General features: G+C 38.3%; 1 protein-coding gene across 1 annotated transcript; it reads right to left on the minus strand.

The window, feature by feature from the left end:
• Positions 1-6,426: 6,426 nt before the first annotated feature.
• Positions 6,427-13,242, minus strand: stxbp6l (syntaxin binding protein 6 (amisyn), like). Its single transcript, XM_063901483.1, has 7 exons — positions 13,021-13,242; positions 11,709-11,876; positions 10,570-10,700; positions 10,169-10,472; positions 9,685-9,783; positions 7,705-7,862; positions 6,427-7,619 (listed from the first exon to the last, which is right to left on the minus strand). The coding sequence occupies exons 2-7, from the start codon at positions 11,860-11,862 to the stop codon at positions 7,596-7,598; spliced, it is 870 nt and encodes a 289-aa protein (XP_063757553.1). The 5' UTR covers positions 11,863-11,876; positions 13,021-13,242; the 3' UTR covers positions 6,427-7,595.
• Between the last annotated feature and the right edge of the window lie 225 nt (positions 13,243-13,467).

Genomic DNA, 13,467 nt, shown 5'->3' on the forward strand with positions numbered 1-13,467 from the left:
GTGTGTGTGTGTGTGTGAGGGGGTTATTTGGTGGTCAGGACAGAGGGTGCAGAGGGTTTGGGTTATTTACCAGTGTAAAGGTTCAAATATAATAAAAATAATTTCATCTATGTCTCATTACTTCTGTACTTACTCAAGCTAAAGGCAGCTAATGTTCTGATTTGGATCTTAGCGACCACTGCTTCTATGACACAAATAAGCTTTGGACTTTCAGCAATGAGGTATTTACTGACGTATTTCAGGTTGTAGAGCAAAACATGAAAAGTCTCAAACCAAAACGAAAAAGTTGACTTTGAGACGATGGAACCAGAAGTGGTAAAGACTGGATAAGCGCTATATAACTGCAGTCAATTTACCACTTTAAGACATCGAAACTACCCATTTTAATCTTAATTAAGTTCCCTTGTCTCTGCTTTTCAAATTATTTAAAAGAGGATTTAAAGTTTGTCAGCAGCAAAACGATTGGCTATTGGAGATTGTGTCAATGTGTATTTGTTTAACTACTTAAACAACTACTTAAGAAGTGTGGACTCCCGTAATCAGCTGATAAGAGGTATCTGAGAAGCAAAAGATAATGCAGAATGAATAATCCAAAGGCTAGTCTTCCAGATTGAACGTTGAGTTTCACTACACCTGGATTCCTTCCTCCCAGTTGAGCAGATATGCAGTAAAGCTGATCCTGATGTTGTCTGACTACTGAGCGCAGCAGCAGGCTGGACCGTCAGAACCATTACCAGGCTGATGGATCAGTGAGCAGCTCAGGTCAAAGCTTGTATCTCTCTGTCCGGCTCTTTTTAATGATGTTTGTCTGCAGTCTGCTGTCCTCATCCAGGGCCGCCACAACAAGCAAGCAGGTACAGGGGTCATACTCCTCCAGCACCAATTGAGGACTATGCTTTAAGTATCGAGAGCTATTGCATTTTATTCTTCACTTAACACAGATTGTTTTAATGGAATCAAAGTGCAGACGCTCTTCTGTTGGGTTGCTCGGTAAAAATATTGTATTCAATTGTTTATCAAAATAGTGTTAAAACATATGGCTATTTCCTTTTCCTTGACGATAACTGAAAACTATTTGAAATGATCTTCCAGAAAGACAGCCTTTGAGAAGCTTCCATGAACTTACTGTACACGTAGATTTGACTTAACAGACACCCATTGAGATACATTGTGTTATACGTCACAGTCACTTCTAGCCCATGAGACAACACATTGTGTGGTGACTATTGCAACTCAATATCATCGAGGGATTGGCGAACTGGGCAACTAAGTGGATGTGTGTAATCTCCATGAACGGCAACGTTCTTGCTTTTTCATTACCATTTATTTCCAAAGAAAAACAGCATGTACAGCTACAGTCGAAAAACTGTTGCTCTTCCCAGTTCCAATCACCCGCACCTGAGCCTGTGAAGGTCACCTAAATACCCAGTGCCCCATTCCGCCATCTAGTGCTCACAAGCCGCAACACATTGTTTTGTCTGTTGTAAAAGTATTGTGATGGCAACTTCTGACGCAAATGGAGACGAAACTCAGAAAGACACAGGCAGAGCTCGAACTTGATGGCAAACACTGATGGTTTATTTGAAGTAACCAATTCTGAACATTTCTTCTGCAGTCCGAGGTTTTAACTAGTTCAGAGTTTATAATCAACATTCCTCATCAGCCAAATATGGACCCTGAATCTAACTAAAGCTGTCGTCCATGGAAAAGAATGTGCGCCAGGGAACCTACGTTCCATGTAAGAAGGGCTTCTAGACGTCTCTGAACAATAACTATCTCATGGCATAAACTGGCAAAATCAATGCTCCCAAGCTGCCCCTCCTTAGGGGAGATAAAAACACACCCCAAGGCCGAAGACCTGTGCCTTGGGAAAGGAGACAGAGGAAGGAGAAAATTATGAACTCTGTCAAAGGTTAACTAACTAGGCATAATATTCCCTAACAGCTATGGAAAAAATGTTTCATGACTGAAACGTTGACTTTAATTAAATGTATCATGTCAACAAGTTTCACATAACTGAATTAGGTTATTTGAAAGCAGTAATATTAAGTTGAACCTATGATTTGTTATCTAAACTTAATATTATTGCTTTCAACCAACCTAATGGAGTTATGTGAAATCTGTTGAGACAGTAAATTAAATTAAAAGTCAACGTTTCAGTTTTTTCAGTGTAAATCTCATCATAGACATGTTTTTCTTCTGAAGCTTCAGTAAATATTGTTTCCGTTCCTTTGGAACCTAACAGAAGTTTGTTTCAAGAACATATTTACTCTACATAAGCTTTGGTAAGTAGTCTGCACTGCAGTCATGTCAAGTTAGAAGTATGCATATCTAACAGTTAAGTTTCCAGCTGCAGTGCCAAGTGAGGATAAGAAGCAATCACCCAGTAAATGATGGAAACAGTTTTTATTTCTCCAACACACAAATGTGAAACCATTCAAAATGCTTCCCTGCACTTTTTCATTTACACACCTTACATAATAGTTTCAGACAGGACCACAGGCATTTGAATTGCATCCTCCTGGCATATGGGATATAGGGATATAAATCACACTGCCCTCTGATCAATTATTATGTATTGTTATATACAATACATTTGCACACTTGTTCCAGCTTTCTAAACTTCACATTCAACTCTGTAAAGATGATACATTGCTGTTGGTGCTTTAATGTATGCTGTGGATGATACTAAGATATGTAAGTAAGCCTGCCACACTACTTTGATTTTCTATTTTTCTATATTTCCTCTCAACTCTGTTTCACAATAGCAAGGCTTCTTTCATTTCATTAAAATAAATTCAAGCAACATATTGAATGGATTACACAAAGGTAATAAAGTTCGATCTACTTGTTCCTTAGATGGGGAAATTAAATTATAAACTGTTTTTTTCCAACTGTACCTGCATGGTACTTGCTTTAATAAAAGCAAACATTGGATTAACAAGAGTGTTGTGTGAAAATATTAGCACTGCTATTAAAAGTTAAGATAAAGTAAAGCTGCCATGTATGAATTGAAGAGCAATAAGACTTAAGAGACTCTTTCATTGTTTGTTTATAAAGGTCACATAAGGTTCTGTCCATCAAATAAGACCGGTGACACAAACACACATCCACACACACAGTGAACAAGGTCGGCCTGCTTACTCCTCTGCTACTCCTCACATCTCTGAAAACAGCAGGAGGTCCAGAGTGATGGCTGCTGGGTTATATAACAGCTATAAATAGATGAAGAGGAAGCTCAATACAGTAAGTGTGACATATGATGCCATGCAGAATAGAGGTATCCGTGCATGTGTGTGTGACCAATGCGAAGAAAGTGGAAGAAGGTAATTGTCATACAGTATCAGCCCCTCAGCTGCAGCTGTTTTCCAAGTCTCTGTTGTTCAGTTGATACCATAAAAGTGGTTTGTGTCCAAATTTCAAATAATTCCTGATATCAAAGACACAGGTATATGACAAAAAGGTCAAAGGCAATTGAAAAAGTGGTAATGTAACAAAAACGAAGATGCAGGTATACAACTTAAATGCATCTACAAGTGTGGCTACACCAGCTAGACCAGTATCTGAACCGAAGAGTAGCACAATATCTGCCAGTAATAATTCTCCCCAGAGTGTCCCTGTTTGGAGTCCCATGTATGTATTTATTCATTTCCTTAGTGGAGGCAATGAAAGAAGATAAAACCCTCCAATATTTCTGCACATCCGGTGCAATGTGGTCACTGTTAGAACTGTCTGCTCTTTCACAAAGGATTCTAACCCAAACAGCCATGCCCTAGTTCACTCAGCAGTATGTCTGCCAAATAGCTTGCAGGTAACATGCTGAGGAGCAGATGCATGGATTGCCAGGTAATGAAGCAGAGAGCCTGACCTCCAGCCCATATGGCCTTGACTGAACCGTTCATCTCTCAACAGCCGCTTCCTCTCTGCACCCGGTCCGGACCATGAAACTTCTAATAACCCTCATCAAGCACACACAAGCACACACACACACACACACACACACACACACACACACACACACACACACACACACACACACACACACACACACACACACACACACACACACACACACACACACACACACACACTCACCAGTTTCCTAAATCAGCTTCTGTTACACTAGGGATGTTCTCTCAAAAGCTGCTTAACACATCGTTTTTCACCTCATCCGTCCCGGTGCAAAACACCTGGACCTGAAACAGATTGACAATTGATTTCCGGGATGGTTGACATAAAATCATTTATTAAAGCAGTGTGACAGCAGCATCAAAACAGATGACTGTCAAAATGAAACTGTCCTTCTGAGCATCATCTTCCTCGGAGCTGTATAACAAGATCATTAATAATTTGATTGACATTTGTTGGGTGTTTACTGTTTGTGATAAGATGTATCTGTTGACCAACATTCATGAAAGAATGCAGTGTGTTTCCTTTATCAATGTTACATGTTAAGGCTGATTTTGCTGACAGTAAGCAGTAGGTAAGATAATATAAGAGTGTTCATTCCCTTGGATAGATGGTGTTTTACACTGAAAAAACGGAGACGTTGACTTTAGTTAAATGTATTATGTGAAGAAATTTCACATAGATATATTAGGTTGGATCAAAGCAAAAATATTATGTATAAATAGGTTCAGCTAACCTAATATTATTACTTTCAACTAACCTAATATAGCTATGTGAAATGTGTTGACATAATACATTTAATTAGTCAACATTTCAGTTTTTAGCGTATTCTGTCCAAATTGAAATGTTCCTTGCGGCAAACTTGTGATATTTGGCTTCAATGTGTATGTTAAAGGTGTTGTTGTTTCTAATTTTGGAACTTCATATTTTCTGTTACAGACACCTAAGCGTATCTCCTCCTGTTTTACTGCTTTAAAGAGCTATAAAAACAATTGTCTTAAACCTGCGCTGATCCCACCTGCTGATTCTATATTTCTGAACTCCCAGGTCACCAGGTTGCCCAACACTTGAGGTCAGTATTGAACCTGCCCCCCTGCTGGTTGAAAAGAAAATGATCATCTGAAGTTAGGGACCGTCCTAAAAGTGCAGGCAATGTGCCAAAGAAATCTTATTCATTTGTCAATTCCTTTTTTTCTCCAATAAACACATTCCGCAATTTGTTTTCCATTTTTATCTCCTCTTGTTAAATGCTTGATGTCCCTTGTTTCCTTTCTTTTATTTACTATTAACATAATTTACACTGAAAGTAAAATGAACATCACTTGTATTACTACTACAGTCTTCTAGGTGTCCTTTTCAACTCTTTAGGGAAAGGGAAATGACATTGGATTTGTCTTTTGCATTTTATCAACGCAACTTTCAAACTTGGAAACTCTCCCCGGCTTAATGTCAGCCACCAGCAGGTTCTTCAATCTATCCAATTGTTATGATGGGATGAGTATAGGTGTCCAGATCTGAGACTGTAGTGGAATTTCAAGAGGAACTAAGACGACAAAAATGACATTGTCAAAGTAGAACCGAGGAAAAAGATGCTGAGGAAGACAGCTGGAGTCTGAGGCAGAGCAGAGAAAAACCATGAACTTCATAAACAAAGAAAAAAGAGAAATTCCACTTACCTTTATTGTAATAAGTTTAGATTGATAGGGAAAATAAATATTATGGGTATGAAAAGCGGAAACAAAAGGGAGACAGGTATAAGTGACTGAAAGCAAGATTTAATAAAAGTAAAGCTGTTCAATGAATTGAGACGGAACTCAGTGAGCAGAAAAACAAACACAAAAAAAGTAGCAAAGTGTATTGTTAGGCTTGGTTCTTGCTAGTAAAACAGGCATCACAAAACAAACACCTCCATCCCACAGCCTTCATCAGAGACTGGGACTTCATGTGTCATCATGTGACAGATATATAGCATGATCTCACCAGATGTTTGCTGACAAATCTCTAGATATTGCTGGGTAACACACCTCACATTCTGACTTAACATAAGACATTTTTCATTAATTTTTTGAATATCATATTATCATCACAATTTGTTGTTGAACTACTTTTTCCTGCCTTTACTGGGGGTTATTATTTTGCCTCTGTAGATTCAATATTTAATAACTTATCTCATGTGTTTTGTTTGTAGAATTTCTTTGTATCTACAATAAGCATTTTGACTGGGACAGGTCAAAATATATTTGGGGGATTTTCCAGTGGTGATGTGTTCAACCATCTAAAAACCACCAAAGGTAGGCCTACATTGGGTTGTTCACGAATACAAAAATGTACCTCCTGTATTCATTACTACATTGAAAAGCTTAAAGATTATATATTTTTCCCACAGAAATATATATAATTGAAATCATTATTTTCATTTCAACTGGTGTGGCTCTAGAATAAGGTCTCCTTTGTTCTGTGAGCGCCATCTGGTGTTCACAGCTGATGTGATGTAAAAAATACACAGCACAGCTCAGCTTTCAGGTAAAGGCTTTAATGGTTCAGACAGGAGAGTGGATACATTGTCATTGAGTTAACACATCAAATACATTTACATCCAACACATTAAACTGTAGCCAAAAGTAATTAAGGAAACATAAAATAAAGGTAGTTAGAATTAATGAATCAAAAGTACTGCAAGTCCAGATTAATTTAGTTTGAAATAACAATGCTGCACACAGTTTTTGCATCGGCATTACACAGTACTGAAAGCAGAGATGTAAACATGAAGTCAACATTTTGCTTTACCTCAACCTTTTCTACTTTTTCAACACAGACTTCCTCCCAATGTTCCAGTCCAACAAAATCCCATCTCTAAACTAAGCCTTCATACTGGCCTCAGCTGCGATGTTTTATGATGCCAAATCAGGCCTGGTGCATATCTCACCCTTTTTTTTTGTCAAATACACACTTATAAATCACTCGCAATCGCAGTGAAAAAAATCATGGTTACAAATAGAGACGGACAGATGGACAACGGACAGATACACAGACAGAAATATAAACACCTGGCAGAGTACTTTTAGTTCTCGCCACAGTATGTGTCTGTTGGGGTTCAGTTTGCCCCTGTGACACACATAAAGACTCAGAAGATGAAAATAATACCAGCTTTGGTTAGTAAAAACAGGACACACACAGACGGAAGACACAGTACAGCAGACACAATATAGAGTAACAGTGTAATGAGTGTTCAGGACACATCAGTATGTCACTGCACTCACACACATGTTAGCGACAGATTGGTGGCAACAAGTGGTGACTTTAAATCAAACATTTAGTGCAATCAAATCCAAATAAGTCCAAAAAAATACATACAACCTTTTACCCTGTGACACAGATCTTAGGTTAGGCAGATCATTTTAATCAAAATGTGAATTAATTAAGATTAAGGTAAGACATATTAAATTAGAGTCAAGGAAGCTGTGCAGTGGCTTTTCAATAAAGGTCAAATAACTGTAAATTAAATACAAAAGTCCAGCTTTTTTTCTCTCGTGAAGAACAGAATATACATTTGAAAACAGGAAAATCATTTTAGACTGAACACAGTTAGGATAAAAAGCATAAGCACAAAGTATTTAGTTATTTAAGGTTAGTGTCCTTGTTCCTCTTTAACATCCTGGATAATTTCCTTCATCTTTCAGCAGACTTCACTTTGAATACTTGAGGGCCAGCTGCAGGGGAAAACAAAAAGAAACATTTGAAAATCTGAACTTTATCATTTGTGACAAAGCTGATGTTGTAGAAAGTGCGAGTCACCTTGTGAGCAGTGTCGGCAAACTGGTGGGTTTTGTGCATCAGCTCCACAGTCTTGTCCTCGGCATGACTCAGTTTGTCTCCACGCTCCCCCAGAGCCACATTCATCCTGTGGACTACATTACCCAGAGTGCTCCCTGTGACACGCTCCCCTTGCTGACCTGTTCATTTAAAAAATAATAAAAATTGAGCAATCTGGAAAAGCATGCCCATCAAGGTAGGCTACAGAGGTTTTAGGGGAAATCGTTCTTCGAAGACTTTGGTGCTCAGTGCTCAGAAAAGGAGAAGAGCCACTAAGAACATCACAGAGGTAGCAGAGAAAGCCTTGAGATGGCTCTGGATCAAGAGAGGAGGTCCATAGGAAAGAGTTAATGTCACCTGGAAACAGCAACCATGACTGGGTCAACTGAAAAATTCTGTCTGACGTTGAAAGACTCCAAACACCCAATGAGCCAATAAACAAACAAAAGCCATCTCCATTTAATAATTAAAAAACTAAAAATGGTCACTCAAGTCATGTCGCAACCCTACAAAATTAAGTTCCCAAATAACTAAACTTCATTCTCACATTTTGAGGGAAACTTATTCCATACCAGCTGTTGAAAACCATCCTTTCAACCAGTCCAAAAACCCTGACTCCAGAACTCTTAAGACTCAATAAAGCATCATACTGTCCCATCATTATCAACCGCAGCACCATGTCACAGGTCGACTGAGGTTAAGCATGCGGAGCTGTTGGGCTGTAACTTGGAGCCCTGCTTCAGCCTGGCACGTCTCCCACCCATTACACTGGCCCTGTCAGAGGGTTCAATGGTGCGCCTGCTCCCTGTCAGTCTCAGAGCTCCGGGCTCCCTAAAGAACAGCTATTGTATCGCCCTCTCCAAAATAAACAAAGTCTCCTCTCATCTGACCGCCACACCACAGAGAGATACAGAGGTGCAGCACAGTGAGGACAATGGACAAAAAGACAGAAGGGAAAATGATCCAATGAGACACAAGCTCAGCCAGCGGTATACAGTGAAGGTAGGCAGGGATCTGTGAGAGCAACCAGACAGGGTTTGGTGACAAAGCAGTTAATGTAAGTTTGACATTACAGCTAGAATATCTACGTTAGATTTACTTCTTCATTCATTGTTCAAGAGGTTTTTACTCGATCAGAATTTTCTGCAAAGGTTATCTCCTGTCCAAATCCAAAAGACTCTGAGTTAATTTTGTAAAAGCACTGTTAAAACTGGGACCGTGCTTGTATAGTTTCTTGTTACTGATTTTTGGAAGCAAAAACATTTAGCAAAAACGCTAAAATTCCATTTATGTTAGCAGATAGAAGCACAAAGCACTTTTTTTTTGTGCACAAGTGTAAACATGAAGAAGCAAAATGTGTTTTTTTCAGTAAGATGTAACTGTTTGACTATTCAGATTTTACTGAATTGTCTCAAAGGAAATTTCTCTTCCAGCCAGGAAACATAGAATCGCAAAGGACCACGTTACAGAAAACAGAATTTATTGCGTGAATACATCTAAATACAACAATAAGAAATCTATCAGCAAAAACCGAATTAATCAGCAGTTATATTAGCAGTTTGGTTCTTTGAGGGATAACAGTTATTACTCGCCCTTGGACACATTGTACCAAATTAAAGGGAATGTTTAGATTGTATTCAGTCTTTCTGTAACAATATTGACTTGCAAATATATACATTAGTTCAGGGTGAGTGAATAAAACTAAGGAAACACTTAATCTCTGTATGTCACATGAATAATAAAAGACTAATAAATACTGATAAAATCAGCGCGATCTGATTGGTTGCGTGCAACCACAAAGTCTGGCTGACCAGGGGATCATACCCCAGTTTACAATCTCCATCCCCCAGTTTATGACACAGGTTTTCCAATATATATAAATAACTTTAAGATCAACATTCAACATATGCTGTATAATCAGGTAATGCATGATTGTGAAGTGCCAATTTAATCCGTCCTTACCCCGAGCAGGTGATCGGCTTTTGCTTGCAACCATTCTGTTCTTCATGCGAATCATGAAGACTTTGCAGCGGAAGAGCACCAGATTCATGGTGCAAGCTTCTGCAAGATCAAGGACAACATATTACAAATGTGGTCACATATGAACTACATTGCATGTATCGCAAACCTCTACACTGAAAAACTTGTTGGCAATCTACTTTTTCCATTGATAAGTTGTGTAAATAACCAAAAGATAAATCAGACACAATTGTTAGCTTAGCACTTTGTCTGTTGCACGTTGACTTAACTAAATTAATTATGTCAAAAATAATCACACAACTGCATTTGGTTAGTTGGAAGCAATAATATTAAGTTGAACCTAATATTTGTGATTTAAACTTCATTTGATTGCTTTCAACTAACCTAATACAGTTATGTGACATTTGTTGACATAATACATTTAATTAAAGTCAAAGTTCCAGTTTTTTCAGTGCATATTCACTACCTGCTGTGAGTTTGGGTTGGCAGTTGATGAACTCTGTCTGTCTGGGAGGAACGTAGCTCTTCCTTCTGGACTGCAGTGTTCTGGATGCAGGGACCGGTGAGGGGACACTGGGACCGGCTCCGACCTCGAGGGGAGCACTCTGACTCCTCTGGCGTCCGACTTTACCCAAACTTCCTCCTTTTCCCTCCCAGTAAGTCTTGCAGGCATGGTACAGGATCTGGATGAAGAGACACTTCTCTGCTGAGGAGCTGGCCACCCACTGGTCCACAGCACCGTCAAACACCAAGTCGAACTCTGGGCAGTCCTAGGAGAGCAGGAGACAGGCAGGAGAATGAATTTAGGAAAATGTCATGGTATATATCCTACTCTTGTTAATAATAGAGTGTTGGATTAGTGCTGACCTTGTTCGGGTTGATGCCGTTGACCTGGCGGAGCTTCTCCACCGTCCACTGGGTCCGCTTTGTGAAGGACGAGGAGCCACCAAACTGCTTCACCTTTGTGATGAGGAGCTGATGAGGCCTTGTGTTGGTCACTAGGAAAACCGATCATATGCAAAATAGGCTTTAATGTTAATATTAAAAGGCTTCAATAATGGTTTTAAATAAACAACAGTACATTATAGCTGCACAGAAGACACTGAAAAATACATTCCTACATATCTCAGTTCTTCTTAACTTTACCTTGACTAATTCATCATTTAAGTTGTTGGGAATAAATGCTGAGTCCAAGCAGCAGAACATACATGGACATAAGAAATTCAGCAAGACTTACTATTCTAAAAGCTTCACATAGGCAGTATGTTGGATTGGAGAAAGCTGAAGAAATGCACTGAAAAAACTGAAACATTGACTTTAATTAAATACATTTCACATAACTGTATTAGGTTTGTTGAAAGCAACATATCAAGTTGAATCTAATAATTGTATTTAATACTTGATATTTGTGCTTTCAACTAACATAATAAAGATATGTGAAATCTGTTGACATAATATATTCAATTTAAGTCAACGTTTCAGTTTTTCAGTGTGCAGTAGGGAAAAAAAAAAAAAATTGGAATCTTTCAGGACATTCACCTCTCTAAGCGATCTTACCACTAATATAAAGTTCACTGTGTGGCATGTTACATGACTTCCTGTCCCCTGTCTGTAATCCAAAAGTAAAAAATGTCTTCCTATTGTTGCTCATTTTAAATACAAGATAACTGAATTAGTGTTTTGGAATCCCTTTGGGCAGCAATAGGACCTCCAAAACAACAACAGACTCCTTGCAGTATTAGGTTTTGCAAAAGAGTAGCAGGTAGTAATAGAAATATGAAATTGTAAAATAGTATATATTGCACATAGGAAATGAAATGTAGCCCCTTGGATAACTCTGGCACAGAAATGTCCAATAATGTCCCTGATAAACAAACACACACAAATAAATAAGAATTGTTATTGCATCTCAGTGTAACAATCTGTATTGGTGATCAATGATGTACAGACTTTGAATGTTAATATCATATTCATTAAATTAAGAATGTTTTGGTGTTAGACTGAACCTGAAACACAGATGAATGTGGCGTAGTCTCCTCCAGCTCCAGTGGGCAGGAAGGACATCCTCTTCCTCTTCCTCCTCGACACCTCCACCGCAACCAACATCCGCTCATCCCGAGGGGTGAAGAGCTCTTTGTTGATGGCAGACTGAATGCTCATTGTAGTCCTGAGACCTGCAAAGGGGAGGGATGGATGTGTGTGCTTAATACAGTACGGAGTGTGTGTACAGGCCAAACACTGAAGGCTCAGGCTCAAAAATCAGATCAGCTGTTTTCTTAAAAGAATTATCTGAGAAGAAAAGAAGCTGACCTCCTGATATTATACGATATAGGAAAAGTTAATTAATCATTTAAGGGCGGTACACATGTACATACATGAGTTAGCTTTGATTATAATACAACATCATGCAGCACAGCTTATGTTTATGTATTTTTTTACTTTGGTTTTCAGTTTGATTATTCAAAAAGTGTTTTTCTATAAGTATCTTTATGTGACCCAACACAACATGAAATAGAAAACAATAAGCTCTAATGAAGAGTGGGGGGTGTGAAATAATAAATATGTTATGGGTGTGTTTTTGGTTCTTTAATGTTTTGTCTTAAATGTTGAAGGGAAACGATTGACAGTATTTTTGTCTGTGTTTTGTTATGATTGTGGTTTTCGTATTTTCAGGTTTTTTGTAGATGAAACTGTCAACTTATTGAGATTGCTTTGCTCTTATGTGTGTTTCTTGCCTGTACTATATAAATATAAAAAATAAAAACAAAAATCCAACTAAGAGTTTCTTCATGTGTGTTTGATATCATGATACAATATCAATTGACAGAAAAATAATTCTGTAATTTGATTTGATCATTTGATTTACTTCTCACACAAAATGAACAATTTAACCGTTGTCTTTCCCTATTTCCATAACAGTGATTCCCTTTCAAATAAACGGGCATGTCACATCTTCAAACACATCTAGTTTAGTTAGAGGGAGCTCAATCCACTCCCTGAAAAACCTGTGTATTTACTGCTTAAAGCAAAAATATTAAGTTGAACCTACTATTTTTTATTTAAACTTAATATTATTGCCTTCGACTAACTAACACAGTTATGTGAAATCTGTTGACATAACACATTTAATTAAAGTCAACGTTTTTTCAGTGTGTACAGAGGAGACTTAAAAATCCAAATAGTGAGTTTTAGAGTTTATAATAAATTGAGTATTGATGTCATATTATTCCTGTTTGAGTAGCTTGCTGCATCAGTCCACACATGATGAATCCTCAGAGCCTGAGGAGATTCTACAAAGTGGAGAAAGGTTTGTCCTACCTGTTGCTGTCCGGCTCTTCTGACTCCTGTAGGGTCTCTAGTACAGACTGTGCTGTTAGTTTGGGTATAAGTTAGTAGCCTTTTAAATAGTTAAATATTTCCCAGGATTCTGTCATGAATGTATCCCCAGCACACCAAATGGCGTAGCCTTGCTATGAAGGCACAAATCATCCTCAGTCCATCCCATTTTAAGAGGTTGACGTGCACGTGGTTAAAGGCTGGGAGACAGAGAACAGTCAGCAGCTGTCTCTGAAACAGGGGGGGGGTGGAGTCCAAATCGTGATCCAAATTGTTCATTGTTTCAGACTTTATCTTTAAATGATCACATAAATAAATCACAGTTACACCTGCTGGAGATATGATCTGCAATAACCTCTTTCCTCTTACAAGAAACAGGAAGAAGAAACATTTTAGTAGCAAGCTCAGCTATTATGTTGAATTTGACAA

Source organism: Eleginops maclovinus, chromosome 15 (assembly GCF_036324505.1).
Source record: "Eleginops maclovinus isolate JMC-PN-2008 ecotype Puerto Natales chromosome 15, JC_Emac_rtc_rv5, whole genome shotgun sequence".
Classification (NCBI taxonomy): Eukaryota; Metazoa; Chordata; class Actinopteri; order Perciformes; family Eleginopidae; genus Eleginops; species Eleginops maclovinus.